Consider the following 15,625-nt stretch of genomic DNA (forward strand, 5'->3'; position numbering starts at 1 on the left):
AATGAAAAAGTTTGGTTTATTTTATAAAATCATTAACCAAATACCGCTTTGTTTATGCAGGTATAGGGACAAAAGAAAAATTGTTTAAATCTGTAGAAAGAATGATATTTAAGAATTGAAATGTTTAAATAGAATAAACAAATATTATTGGCTGCACATATTCAGCATAAAATATAGCGCGTTTCTATAGTATTTACATAAAAATAAGCATTTTATCATGTAAAATAATCCTCATAAAGTGTCGAATTTAATTAAATATCTGTCTAAATACCTGTCTAACTCACACACACACACTCCCCCCTCGTATCTACACACACACTTATTTTGCCTAAAACGCCCACTCTCCCTATATAGCCTGACACACACACACACCCACACACACTCATTCTGCTTAAACGCCCACTCCCCCCCCGTATCTACACACACACACACTCATTTGCCTAAAACCCCCACTTCCCCCACATATCTATACACCTTACTTAACCAGGGAACTAAAGGCATAAGACAATGGCCGATAAATTAATGGATATTCACAATGAAAATATACACAAAATTACCCATTTTGTAAACAATATTTGGTGGTTTAAACATTTGGACACTCAAAGTAATAAACCAACCAATTAAAATTCTATGAAAGTCCCCAAAGTTAATTAGCCAACTAACAAAATGTCATTAACTTTGGGAACTAATGTAATAAAAAGCCAAATATCCATTTCCTCCCTGCATACAATTATGTACAGAAGGGTTTAGTTTTAAATGAAAAGATTTAACAATATCCTAATTTATAAAGTTGTAAGCTTTTTTTATCTGTAGAGAAGGGACCGCTGAAACGATATGGTTCACTTTTACAGTGAAGCTTCTTATAGTTTTTGGGAAAGGTTTTAGGCTATTTTATTTTTATTAAAAAAGTCGTTTGTTGGTTTTAAGCTATTTTTCTGCCCTTTTATATCCCTTTGAATATTAGAAAAATATAAATTTAGATTTGGTTTCTTTTTATACATTAAATAATATTTATTTAACAACTAACCCCCCAGGTAAAAATCTGAAAGTGTGAGAAAGAAAAACAGAGAGAGAGGGAGAGAGAGAGAGAGAGAGAGAGAGGGGTTATACTCAACAAATGCCTATCTTAGAAAACGCTTATAATAAAAACTTTGGTTCATGGAAAGGATACAAATACAACAAAACCTGCAAACTTGTTTCCTTTCCATGACCTAAAACTTATAAATTATTTTGTGTTTTGAAGCTTATTTTGAATATCTACTATAAGTAGCCCTCTTTCTGTTTAAGTTAATAAATTATATTTCAGTAATACACACATCCTAAATATAAATTGTTATAATAATGTAACAGGATGTCTGTATGTTTGTCTGTTCTAAAGGATCTTGCTAACAGCTGAACCAGTATGGTTCTCCTTTACAGGGTAGCTCGGCATAAGTTCTTGAAATGTTTATAACTATTTTGGAGGAGAATACCACCACCCTCCAAAACGATTTATACATTATACATTAAAAATTTTAATTTTTAAAATTTAAATTTTTTATGGAAGTTTGAAGCTTTTTTAGCAAGTAGTAAATATTGAGATAGGATGAGGATGCTATGTTACAATCGACAACTATAAATCAGCTGACCTTATATCCATATTTGGTAATATCTTTTCGATTATCGGTAAAAATCGTTTAATCTCCCCGTAAAAAGAAATTATAAACCTTTTTGGTTAGTTTGATTTGTATGTAACAAAAGAATTTATTCTACTCTAAATTTGCAAGTAAACCTTAACAAAAAGATTGTTATTTGTCGATTTTGATAGGTTTTAAGATATGTATAATAAAACACAAAATACATCAATGTTTTCAAGGGAATAAATTCGTTTTTTTAAAGTTTAATTTATTTTTAAATGGGAAGTAATTAAGACCTAATTCTCAAAATAGTACTCTTAAAAAACATCAATCAGTAACATATATCAACTTTTTCCCAGCTTCGTGAACACTTTAAGGTGGGAATTGGGGCCCGATCTGTAAGGGTTAAATTTTTTTGTTTTTTTAGTGATTTCTAAGGCTAGGAACGAGATATTAGGAAACGGACAAAAGTTCCTGATTCAGCTCCTCAAGGCCTTTCCAGGGAGCACCATGAAGCCATAGTTCTGATTCAAAAAAAAATTTGAATGTCGTCTTTGCATACTAATAAGTAATGAATTATATTTTTAAGTGGTTGTGTTCTAAAACTCAATTTTTTTTAAAATTCTTTTTTGGTCAGAAATGTTTTTAAGGTTAATTTTATCTGTTGCATATCCCCGCTTTGTCTAATTCCGATATGAACCCACCCTAATGTATATATCAAAATCTATAATAATCTCAGATAGCCCCTTTCAAAAAACTACATTTCCCTTCCGGCGACCAGTGTGGTAGGTCTTTGCAATAGTTCTATATAACCATGTACCCTTGCTCCCTCTATTCTCTAACTTTATTGTTGAAACTCGCATTAGTCAAATTTCAACTTAAAAGTTATAAATTTTGTGAAATTTCTCATGAGAGGCTGTTATGAAAAAAAGTGGAATGTATATGGAGATGTGATAAAGAAAAGGGGAAGGTTTTTCAATTCTTAATTCTTTATTTATATATTTACTCAAATATCACAAAGTGAGTGGACATTTTATAATAATGTTTTCTTATTCCATGGTGTAATAACTTTGGAGACTTTTTTAGAATTTTAACTTGATTCATTCAGTTGAGTGATCAATGTTTCAACCAATAATTATAATTTACAGGAGAGTTAATTTTGAGTATAATCTTTTGGGATATACATCCATTTATTGGCCATTGTCTTATCCCTTTCAATCCCTGATGAAACCCATTTTACAACATCCCATGCCTCAATAATAACAAAAGATTTATTGCTCTAGATGGTCATTTAGAAAACTAATTGTCCAAATAAAAAAGAATTTTTTAGCTGACAAAGATATTGTCATGATTTGGTTGAAAACTGCCTACACTATTTTCCTTCTTGGTATAATTATGGAATTGTTCATCTAAACCTATTATGTTTATTGTCACCTCTACATTTCCTACCCCCTACTTTGCTATTTTGGGGATATTGGGATTTTGAATGTTCTTTTAAAACAGCAAAATAATTCATACACAAAGGTTTAATATTGAAGTTAAATAATCTAATTATATGTGCATAGAAACTTTTTAATTATCTCAGCTATATTAAAATTGAATTGACATGTATTTTTAACACAAAAGTGAAATTGTAAAAACACTTTTATCTACCCCTTTCAAGGGGTATGGCGGATTTCTCTGGAATTTGCTTGAAATTTGACACTTTTTTAAACACTAAAAAAGACGTGTCAGACACTTGTTAAAACACAAAAGTATTTTTGAATTAAAACTCAAAAATTGCTAGAACTTGAATGAAGCAAATAAAATACATGATTGAAAACATGGTGCAATAAAAATCTAGATATTACTCAATGTTCCATGTTTTTATTGTAAACAAATAATATGGTCTAACAATTTGTTTATGTTAAAATATTCTAAAAAGAATACATCTATTTAGGGATTTCGGTGTTTTTTGAATCCACAGGATGTTGAACAAAAGAAAAAATACCAATCAGAAAAGGTAACTCTTTTCAGCACAAAAAAAATAAATATCTTCAAAACGCATTAAGTGTAGAGATTTTATTATTAGCGAAGCTACTCTATAATTCACTATGTCCGTCCGTCCGTCCGTCAGTCAGTCAGTCAGTCAGTCCGTCCGTAACGCTATGGGGGAAACGTGATTTTCTTGGCTCCTATTCAAGATAGACAGCTGAAATTTTTATTGAAGATTCATATGACATATGCCCATCTAATCTATACATTGTTTTGTCCGTCTGTCTGTTAATTGGGGTGCTAGATCGATTCCTAGATTTTTACGTTTTTGTAATTTTCTCGATTCCTGTTCAAGATAAATGGCTGGAATTTTCAGGGATTGAATAAATTTAGATTTTACATATTTCGATTAAGTTTTATTTAGATGCCTTTATTGGTTGGGGTGCTAGATCAATTCCTAGATTTTTAAGTTTTCATGATTTTTTCAATCATTTACAAGATAGACAGTTGAAATTTTCAGGGATTGAACAAGTTTACTTTATACATAATTCCACCTATTTTTATTAAGATACCTTTATTGGTTAGGGTGCTAGATCGATTCCTAGTTTTTCAAGTTTTTGTGATTTTCTCAACTCCTGTTCAAGATAAACGGTTGGATTTTTTAGTGATTAATTAAGTCAACGTTCTTCATATTTTGACCAAGTTTTTTAAAGATTTACTTTTTTTTGGGGTGCTAAATCGAATTTTAGATTTTAACGTTTTTTCTTATTAGCCTAATGCTTCAAAAAAACATTATACAATATACATTTTAAAAGGTTTCGTGACTTTTGTTATTGAAGCTTTTTATTACATACTCTATAGATCATTTCCAGTTGTCTATTTATAGTTTTTGAGCTTCGCTACTTATGGATGTTGTCATCCTTGTTTATATATAACTCATCAGTAAAATGAATATCTTAATACATAATTCACTAAAAATTGCTTAGATGTTTGATATTTATGTAAGCAATGAAGCTCTTATCTATAATACAAAGTAGCTTGATGTCTGTCCGTCTGAAGCTTAAGATCTCAGTAACCGCTGAACCAATTGGGCTCTTCTCTTCAGGGATCTAATGGTCCTGTGATGATTTTAAGCTATTTTCTAGGAGGGTGGGACACCCCAACCCCCTTTAAAAATAAAAAAAATCCCCATTTCCAAATTTTTTATTTTTGTAAACAAAAACCAGTAATTTTTGTGCATACGATGCACAACCTGGGTTTAATTTTACCAAAGAGTAATTCAGCAAAGAATAACTTTTTTGAAAATATAACTATAAAATTATTCTTGGGGGTTGGCTTTCCATTACCTCATGGGGCGAAGCCACTAGTATAAAAAATGAAGAAAGGCTAAACAGGTAAAATAATGATAACAACCATGAATACAAATATTATGATGCTCAGTTGTCATACTATGAATCTTCATATACATAAATTAGCCATATAAAAAACTTTTGTTGAAATATTCTGTATTTAAGAGTAGTAAAGATATGTGATTTTTAGGTTGTTTTTTATCACTGTCATAAACAGAAAATTTTAAACTTTCAGCTCTAATTTGAGCTAAAATAGTAGGAGATACAATTTTAAACTTCCCCTAATAAAATTCTGATGAAGGCACACATAACTTAATTATTAGAGCTGACAAAATAAATTGCCTTTTTATTTAAATTTGCTATTGAACTGTTATCAATATAATCTTTTTATTTTAGATGTATGAAGTATGCATTGAATCAACAATGCAATTCTTTCTTCAAACTGGAATACTTTTGTTCAAAGTTTTCCTTACAACTCCTGGCACTTATGAATTCCAGGATGACAGCAGTTATTACTGGGATATCATCAGCATCACCACATCCATATCATCACTTCTCTGGGGCCTCAGCAGCTTCAAGATAAATGTGATTCAGAAAGAGCAAAGTAATAAGGACAAGTTTGTACTAATGGTTAGGAGCTCAGTGGATATCATTGCAAGGTATGCTCATTTTACCCTAAACTCTTATCTAAGACTATTTACTTCTATCCCATTTTAGTGTGTTTAAATATATGCATCAATAATCATTTTGTCAGTCAGTAAGTAAAAAGACACTTGCAAAGATGACAAATCCTTTCCAAATAAATGGATAAAAGAAGAAAAATTTATTTTGACAATTAATAAAGAGAAGGAGGCCAGGCCATTTGGCCGACAGGCCTGGGACACATAACACTGGGCCATTGCCCATGTTTGATATTTTTTCCCACCTCTTCCCTGGCCTTGATGGCCGTCCAAAATGGCCTGGGTCAAAACTCAAGTTATATCTATGTAACATATAATATACACAAATAAGGGAAATTACACTTATTAGAAACCCAGCCACAACTGGCAAAAGTGATAAAGGGGAGTCATAAAATTTTTGGTCTTGAAAAGCTCGATCTATGTTCAGACAATTTCAGAGTGTGCTGGCCATACCTGTCGGTCTGTCTGTTTAGCCATGACTGGCCGCCGAAAAGTGGCCAAAACATGGTTTTTGGCCAATTTTGACCCAGGCCACTATGTATGGCCGTCATGGCCAGGGAAGTTTTAAGAATTTTTGGGGCCTTTGACAGTGGCTGACAGTCGAGATGAAATCAATCTTATTAGACGTTCCCTCAAAGCTCAAAAATAATGGACTTAAAAGTGTATTAAACTGTATATAAGACCCTAGTAGTTTTTAAATCTGACAAGTACTAACAAAACCTTGTCTAATCTGAGTTTTGACAGGTTTTCCTCAGGTTTTAATCTGCCTGCCCCTCATCAATCAACTCTGACATTTGATTACATTTCGTCAGATTGTAATCTGATGAAACCTGTGTTTTTGCGCAAAACCTAACTAAAACTCAGATTACTCAGGATTTGCCGCCAAATTTTTAATCTGTCAGGGGGGATTTCAGATTATAATCTGAGGAATCTGACTCAATGTGAGCAAAGTTCAGGTGATTAAGATCGTAATCTGTGATTAAATTGACCCTCAAAATTTGCCCAGTTAATCCCTTATCTGACATTTGATGACAAACAGTCATACTCTAACCTGACATTTGATGACAAACAGTCATACTCTAATCTGACAATTGTTGACAAACAGTCATACTCTAATCTGACATTTGATGACAAACAGTCATACTCTAATCTGACATTTGATGACAAACAGTCATACTGTAATCTGACATTTGATGACAAACAGTCATACTTTAACCTGACTTTTGATGACAAACAATCATATTCTAATCTGGCATTTGATGACAAATGGTCATACTCCTAACTGACTTTTAGTGACAAACAGTCATACTCTAATCTGACATATGATGACAAACAGTCATACTCTAATCTGACATTTGCAGACAAACAGTCATACTCTAATCTGACATTTGCAGACAAACAGTCATACTCTAATCTGACATATGATGACAAACAGTCATACTCTAATCTGACATTTGCAGACAAACAGTCATACTCTAATCTGACATTTGATGACAAACAGTCATACTGTAATCTGACATTTGATGACAAACAGTCATACCTTAATCTGATATTTAATGACAAACAGTCATACTGTAATCTGACATTTGATGACAAACAGTCAAAATCTAATCTGACATTTGATGACAAATTGTCATACTCCTATCCGACTTTTAGTGACGAACAGTCATACTCTAATCTGACATTTGATGAGAAACAGTCCTACTCTAATCTGACATTTGATGAGAAACAGTCATACTCTAATCTGACATTTGATGGGAAACAGTCATACTCAAGTCTGACTTTTAGTGACAAACAGTCATACTCTAAACTGACTTTTAATGACAAACAGTCATATTCTAATCTGATATTTGATGACAAACAGTCATACTCAAATCTGACATTTGATGACAAATAGTCATACTCTAATCTGACATTTGATGACAAATGGTCATACTTTAATCTGACGTATGATGACAAACAGTCAGGTTAGAGTATGACTGTTTGTTACTAAATTTCAGATTATCAAAAGACAGGTTAGAATATGACAGTTTGTCATTAAAATTCATACTCTAATCTGGCTCATAATGATAAATAGTCATACTATTTATAAAAAAAATGACAGCAATAAATTCTACAAAATACAATATTAATTACACAATATATATAACAACTATAAAATTAAGTGATGGTACTCTTCAAACAATTCTGGTTGTTCTAGTTGTGCAAATGGGTCAACAGAAGTGACTATCATAAAAGATTTTTTTATGGGACAATCTTTTAATTAAGTTATTCTATTGAAAATTGTCAAAATTGTCTCTTTCTTGGTTTTTCATTTCTTTGTTTGGGTGTTGACTGCATCAAAAATAGTTCATCAATAATTTAAAAATGAGTTTTAATGTAGTTTTATGATTTTCAAAAACACTTCGACAAAAAATATTATCAACAACCTGACATTGAAGTGATTCTAAAATTTTGTGGTAAATTATTTTTTTGCAATAGAAAAACTAATTAGAAATAATCACATATCATCAAATAATATCTAAAGGGATAGTTGCATGAAGTGCATTTAAAAAGTATGATGGCTAGCATAAGTAACAAAAATACCATCTAACATGTATAATTTTGTATTAAAATGAATAACAATCAATTAGGCACCACCCAAATACTGTTTTGTGAAAGCAGGACGGCCATTTATATTGCATATATCCAAAAAATATGATTTTCAAGTCTTGATATTTTAAAACTACATGGTAGAAAATTTAAATTATTTCAAATATATGTCCTATAAATGAACTATTAAACATAAAAAATAAGCTGTTCACAAAATTCAAGTTTAAATGCAATTAGTGCAACTACACCTTTGATGCAAAAAAATAATAGCTAACACTAACTAAACAATTTATTAAACTTAATAATAATAATATATCTGAAATTAGAAAACTAACCAACAAAGAAAATACACCATTTTTTTGTTTGTTTTTGTAAATGTAGAAAAGATTAAGATTTACATAGTGCTCTATTTTGAATTAGTTTCTATATCTTTTTAATGCTAACCCCCCCCCCCCCGCCCCCTATCATGTTATTGTCTCTCATTTTGAATGTTAGATTTACAAAATTACTTTTGAAATTGCACTAATATGCTACCTTTACTTTTTTCATCAATCCTGGCTTTCACTAATTCTTTGCTCCAAACACATAGTAACATTGAAAATAAGCTTACCAAAACCTTTTTTAAAGGCTTAAGTAGTTATACTCTGAAGTATACTGCTAACTATATTTGTACATAAAATCCATATTTTTTTATGAAAATTTTTAAAACTTTCAGTCTTTTTATGTCCCTATGACTGTCTCATGTCTGCCTAAATAAGTATGTCTTTATATCTCCATCATATCTGACCCTCTGGCTGTCTTATGTCCACCTATGTATGTCTGTCTTTCTGTCAGTCTCTACATCTGTCTAAATATATGAATGTCACTCTGTCTGTCCTTCTGTCAATGGTCTGGTTGTCTATCAATCTGTCTTTCCCCTTTCTGTAAATCTGTTAGCTCATCTGGCTACCAGTCTGTATCTATGCCTGTTTGTCTGTCTATCTTTGTCTTTGTATGTCTATCTGTCTGACCATATATGTAAGTCTGTCTATTTCTTCATATGTCTGACTGTCTGTCTTAAAACCTGTATGTCTGTTTAAAAGTTCTCTGTCTATCTTTGTGTCTGTCTGTCTGTATTTCTGTAAATCAGTCTATCTGACTGTTTGTATATATGTCTGTCCATTTATCTGTCTGTTTGTCTTTCCATCTGTTTATCTTTCCTGGTGTCCATCTTTATTGGATTTATATTCTTGTTTTCTGAATGAACTAAAATTTTATTTCACAAGGAACCAGGATCAGACAATAGATGATAAAGGGAGTTATAGGTTGTGCTAAAAATCCATATATATATTGTAAAAGCCTAAGTAGTTACAATCTGTGTACTGCTAACTTGAATTGTACATAAATCTACATTTTTTATGAAAATTTTTAAAACTTTCAATCTGTATGTTTACTTTTAATGTCCCTATGACTGTCTCATGTCTGCCTATATAAGTATGTCTTTATATCTGCCTGTCCATCATATCTGTCCCTCTGGCTGTCTTATGTCCTCTATATATGACTGTCTTTCTGTCAGTCTTAACATCTGTATAAATAAATGTATGTCACTCTGTCTGTCTGTCTGTCAATGGTCTGGTTGTCTATCAATCTGTCTTTTCCCCTTTTTTCTGTCTATCATGACGATTTTTAACTCTTTAAAAACAATATATTTTTCGTTAATTTTGGCATGTTAGAGTTGTTATATTGATTTCAAACTTTATGATGATACCTATAGTAGTTAGGTACGATAAAGAAGGCATAGCAACTCTATAATCATTACCAAAATGTTCATATGTCCATTTTAAACATGAACATTTTTAACTTTTTAACAGCAATAGCTTTCTTCGTTAATTTAGGCATGTTAGAGATGTCATATCGATTTCAAACTTTGCATGGTGATTCCTGTAGTAGTTAGGTGCAATTTAGAAAGTGTAGCAACTCTATAATCATTACCAGAATGTCTGTACATCCATTTTAAATATGTTGACTTTCAAGTTTATTAACAACAAATTTTTATGTGATAAAAACATCCGATTTTTCTGATTTTTTGAATAATGATTCCTGGGACAACAAAGTACAATGATATAGGCGAAGCATCTCTATAATCAAGTCCTAAAAGTGTTAGTATGTCCTTAAAAAATATCCTGTATTCAAGCAGTTGTTGACCAATTTTACTAACAATTTAGATTTTTCTTTTTTATTTATATTCTGATTTTTCAGTTCTGACACTCTACAAGTGTTAATGTTCATTAGTCCTACTGTTTCGAAGCTTCACTTTTATGGATGTTGTCATCTTTGTTTAAACTATAACCTGCCATTTCCTATGGCTTTACAGACAGGGAGAAAAGCCATCAGTTCATTTCAACTTTACTAATGCCAGTTTGAAACCTCTTATCCTTTGTTACAATAAAATTATTACTTAAAAAATTATTAAAAGTCCCCAAAGTTTTAACCCAACAAATAGATGGACAGTTTAGAATCTTTGGGTACCAGAATGGTTTACAGGGGGTTAGGGGAGGAGCGGAGCAAGAAGTAATTACTTCCCCCTAAAAGTATAAATGTTGTCTGCTAAATTTCTATGTGACCTAGTTTTGACCTATTTTCATATATTGCTAAGCTTTTTGATAATCTATAAATGCCCTTTAGGGATTTTGCTAACTGCTGAACTGCTGATATGGTTTTCCTGCATGGTCCTGGGAAGGTTTTTAACTACTTAGATAGAGGGTACCACTCTCCATCCAAGATAAATTAATCTCATCTCCAAACCAATTTTTTAAAAAACTTTTTCTTTTTAAAACCAAATTGGGAGGAAGGTCAATTTACCCCTTTTCCCCACTACAAGTGCCCCTAGAGGCCTCTAGGGGGCGTATCCACTAGTATACAAAAGAAGGATGGGGAGTAATAATACTTAAATCAAATCTTAAAATGGTAGTATTTTATGTATTGTATATTTTATCACATCGTATTATGGACAGCTTTCCTCGGATATTAAAATGAAAAATTTTAGAATTAGACCTGGCTCACAAAACTGGTATATCAATGGACAGAAAAACAATTTTTTCAGTATGGCTTTGAAACCTATTAATATCCACCGAATTAGAACTGGTTCTCAGTAATACTGAAAAAATTGCATATAGTAGTAGTCATTTATCACATCATATTACAGACAGGTTTCCTTAAATATTTTAATGAAAATTTTTAGATGATTTTTTTTATGGAAAATTGGGCTATACTCAAAAAACGCCTATTTCAAAAAACGTCTATAAGTATTAGATAAAATAAAAAGTTTACATGTTTTATTCTTTATTAAAATAATAGTCATATATATTTAAAATATTTGTTACTATTATATACATAAAGTTATAAATCTAAATAAGATAGTGTGCTACTATCAAAATCTATCACTGCCCGGCTTGAATTAATACCCACAATTCTTCTTTTTTTTGGTGGTGCACTTATGATGTTGTCATTTCTTCTTTTTCCGATAATCATTGAACCTTAATTATACATTTTAATTAGTTTATTTCAGTACATTTTTAAATGTATAGTTTTTTAGTGTAGCTGTGTTTTTAAAAGAAAAATATATTTTAATAGTTTGGTTATTAAAAGATTCAAATTTGTTAGCTTTATTCAAAGCTTTATTCAAAGAATACAGTTTTGAAAGTTTAGAGTAGCTGCGCTATTAAATAACTAATGTCTAATTCATGAAGTAGTTCTTATATTTGAAGTACACAATTTTGATTAATTTAAAAAACAAAATATTGCCTTACTTTGCTCAGTTGTAGAGCTGCTAAACAAGGCAGAGATGAAACACTTGAAGTATGGAGCCTAGATATATGCCTTCTTCTGTTGAAATCGTATAACTGCATAATTGTTGAATCTGGTAGAAATTGTAAAGTTTGATAATGTCCTGCAGAAACATCTGACTCTTCATAGTAAAGTAGCAACATCGGATCAGCTGTAAAGAACACATAGCTAATACTTAGACAGACAGACAAAAAAACTATTTTCTGTATATTAATAGTGTCAGTTTTGACATAACAGGCAATATAAATTAATATTAAAAAATAAATTTTTACTTAACCCTTACAGATCGGGCCCCAATTCCCACCTTAATAGATCGGGGGGGGGGGGGGGGGGGGCTCAAAGAGCCCCCCCCTCTATCTCGGCTCCTGGTACAGATAAAGACGTAAAATTTTTTTCTGGTGGTTCATGTGTATTTTTAGAGAAAATTACTTTTTCTAGTCATAGCAGTCAGACCGCTCCTTAGCCGCTTTTTAGCGGCCAGCCGCTAAATTTTAAAACAGCTGTAGAGCGGCCAATTTTGCAGCTAGGATGACCAAATTTTAGGACGAACTTTTATTTTTCATAACAAAAAAATTACTTTTTCTGATCATCGCCAAAAAACGGCAAATAACGGAAACCGCCATTTTCGGCGGTTACGGCGGTAAAACGGCGGTTGGCGGCGCAAATTAATATTTTTATCTGTTTATTATTGCTCAAGGATTTACCAAACAAAATTATAGGTCTCTAGCTGTAATAGAAGCCACGATATTCATGATATATGTCTGTAGTAAAAGCCGGACAAAAATCGGTCATAAAGTCGGTCATGGAGCGGTCAAACGGTCATAACACCACTTTTCTCAGATGGTCATTGATATCTAAGTATTCACCAAAAAAAATTTAGGTTTCTACCTTATACACAAAAGTCATAATGTAGAAATTAAGATTTATTTAGAATTTTTTCTAATTTTTTTTGCTACCCAACCGACTTTAACCGGACACCACGACCGACACAGACCAGATATCCTAATAAAATCAACTCTTGCCGACGTATAATTACTAAACTTAAAAAGTCATGAAGTTACAGCTCTCCATCTTACCTACAAAAAAAATGAGATTGAAAAAACTGTAAGGGTTAAAAATTTCAAACAGCTGTAATTTTTTTATTTTTGAAGCTAGAAGAAAAAATTTTTTTGAAGAAAATTTTTATCTTAATGTAAATTTTTTATTGGAAATATCAAAATATAAATTTCAACGACTGCAGCTGTACTTGGTAGCTGCCAGCCGCCGCAGTAGGCGGGAAAATGGCGGTGGATCTTCATGAAATTTTAATACATTATGTAGACATGTAAGAAAAGCTTCAGTTTAAAATTTGAAGTCTCTAAGTCTAAAATTTTGGCCACAGTAGCCTTTTAAAGATTTTTGGAGACCTGGAGGATCAGAACCTGCAGGATCATACCTGGAACCTGAAATTGACTTGAACACCTGTATTTATTATGAGGATGTACTACTAGAGGATATTTTAGTATTTTTGTAACATGAAATGCTTTGTTTAAGTCAAAAATTATTTTTGCTCTTTACCTGGATGACCCTATCAGGTTTGCTGGAATCCTGTGCCCACCTGGATGGAGATATTCAAAAAATTCTAACTCTCAGATATGTGTCATATCCATACTTAAAAAGTCAAGCAGTTTGGGCTCTTTATCTTTCACACACAGAAAATGAGATAGAAAAAACCGAAGGGGGGGGGGGTTCAACGCCCCCCCCCCCACTGACCATTAAGGGTTAAAAATAAGCTTGTATAGTTTTTTCACAAATTGACCTTTTCAGAAGTGGGGGGAACTTGGTTTTGGCCTTTTTATACTAACTTTTTCAAATTTCAGGTACTTCAGAAAAATGCCTTTTTTGTTGTACAAAACATTTACTATGTCACTATATGTCATAAATGACTTTTGGTGATATTGTGTCAGAATAGTTAGTTTTATCAACTCTGACTCTAAGTCACTAAATGTCATAAATGACTTTTGATGATATTGTGTCAGATTAGGTAATTTTCTCAACTCTGACTCTATGTCACTAAATGTCATATCTTACTTTTGGCAACAATGTGTCAGATTAGGTAACTTTCTCAACTCTGACTCTATGTCACTAAATGTCATATATGACTTTTGGTAAAAATGTGTCAGATTAGGTAATTATCTCAACTCTGACTCTATGTCACTAAATGTCATATCTGACTTTTGGCAACAATATGTCAGATTAGGTAGTTTCCCCAACTCTGACTCTAGGTTCTCTCCTTGATGTCAGGGTTAAAAGAGGACCTGATGTTAATTCAGACCATTATCTTCTATCTTCTAAAGTTCGGCTTAGATTTAAAAAGCAGGACACAAAGCCTAACCCCAGGAAGAAATATAATTCAACAACCCTTCAAAACTCTGAAAAGTTACAAGAGTTTAAGCTCACTCTAAAAAATAGATTTGAGTTACTGACTCTTCAAGAGGAAGATGGAGTGGAAGATATTTGGCAAGGTATCAAAAAAGTTTATAATGATACTAGCCAAGAAAAATTAGGTTTCAAAAAGGCTAACCAAAAGCCGTGGATCACTTAAAGATCCATTGATCTCATGGATCAAAGAAGAGGGTAAGACAAAAGACACTCTCTAGATACTCTCCAGAAGATAAAGACCTGTATAAGAGGCTCAGCAGGGAAATCCAAAAAAGTGTCAGAATTGACAAAAAAGAACACTTGGAAAACCTTGCCTTGCAAGCAGAAAATGCTGCTAATCAAAATAGAATGAAAGATGTCTTTCGCTGCGTGGCAAAAGAATAATTCATATAAAAAGAATTATACAAACAATTATAATAATAATAATAATTATAATAATACGCAAAAGTCGTCGTCCAACGCAGTTCGAAATGGCTCACGTAATGTTCCCAATAACAGGGATGCCAACATGAACCAGATAAATCCCGTGACTGGTAAACCATTAAAATGTAAATTTTGTGGTTCATTCAGACACTTTCAAATGGATTGCCCAGATTATAAGAAATCTCTAAATGGACAAAACGGCGGAAATAACACGCAAAATAGCGCAAACAACACAAACTGTAAAAAGGGAAGGGTGTTTCTAATACCAACACAAAACTCAGATGAAGAAGACGCACTTTTATCACAATTTGAGAATGTTATACAAGAGCCAGAGGATGAAAACGATGACAGCCAACCGGACCAGATTTAGAAGGTGTTGTTTACAACAAACAAAGAGGAGCAGATTCACAGCTGAGTCAATCAACTGTGCAGCATTAGATTTTTGCTGCACGATATCCGTGGCTGGTAAGAAATGGATGGATATTTTCCTGTCGTCAGTTCCCAGTGAGCTTAAAAATCAAATTAAAGGTCCTTATAAAAGTAAGAAAACCTTTCAATTTGGGAATCAAGGAATATTGCCAACATTACAAGCATACACAATCCCGATCATAGTAGCAGGAGAACGTCACCTCTAACGGTTGGCGTGATCAACTCCGACATTCCATTGCTCATGTCCAAAACACACATGAAACAGCTAGGTATATCACTAAACATGGCAGATGATACAGCCACTGTCAATGGCAAA

General features: G+C 32.2%; 1 protein-coding gene across 1 annotated transcript in view; it reads left to right on the forward strand.

Annotated features, from left to right (window-relative positions):
* LOC145307010 (uncharacterized) overlaps positions 1 to 15,625 on the forward strand; it is an 81,602-nt gene that overhangs the window by 19,538 nt on the left and 46,439 nt on the right. Inside the window, exons 11-12 of the mRNA XM_080149349.1 lie at positions 3,556 to 3,618; positions 5,336 to 5,598. Of these exons, the coding sequence (XP_080005475.1) occupies positions 3,556 to 3,618; positions 5,336 to 5,598 (326 nt within the window). The remainder of the gene's footprint in view (positions 1 to 3,555; positions 3,619 to 5,335; positions 5,599 to 15,625) is intronic.

Source organism: Acartia tonsa, chromosome 15 (assembly GCF_053477335.1).
Source record: "Acartia tonsa isolate MP-2025a chromosome 15, ASM5347733v1, whole genome shotgun sequence".
NCBI classification, from domain to species: Eukaryota; Metazoa; Arthropoda; class Copepoda; order Calanoida; family Acartiidae; genus Acartia; species Acartia tonsa.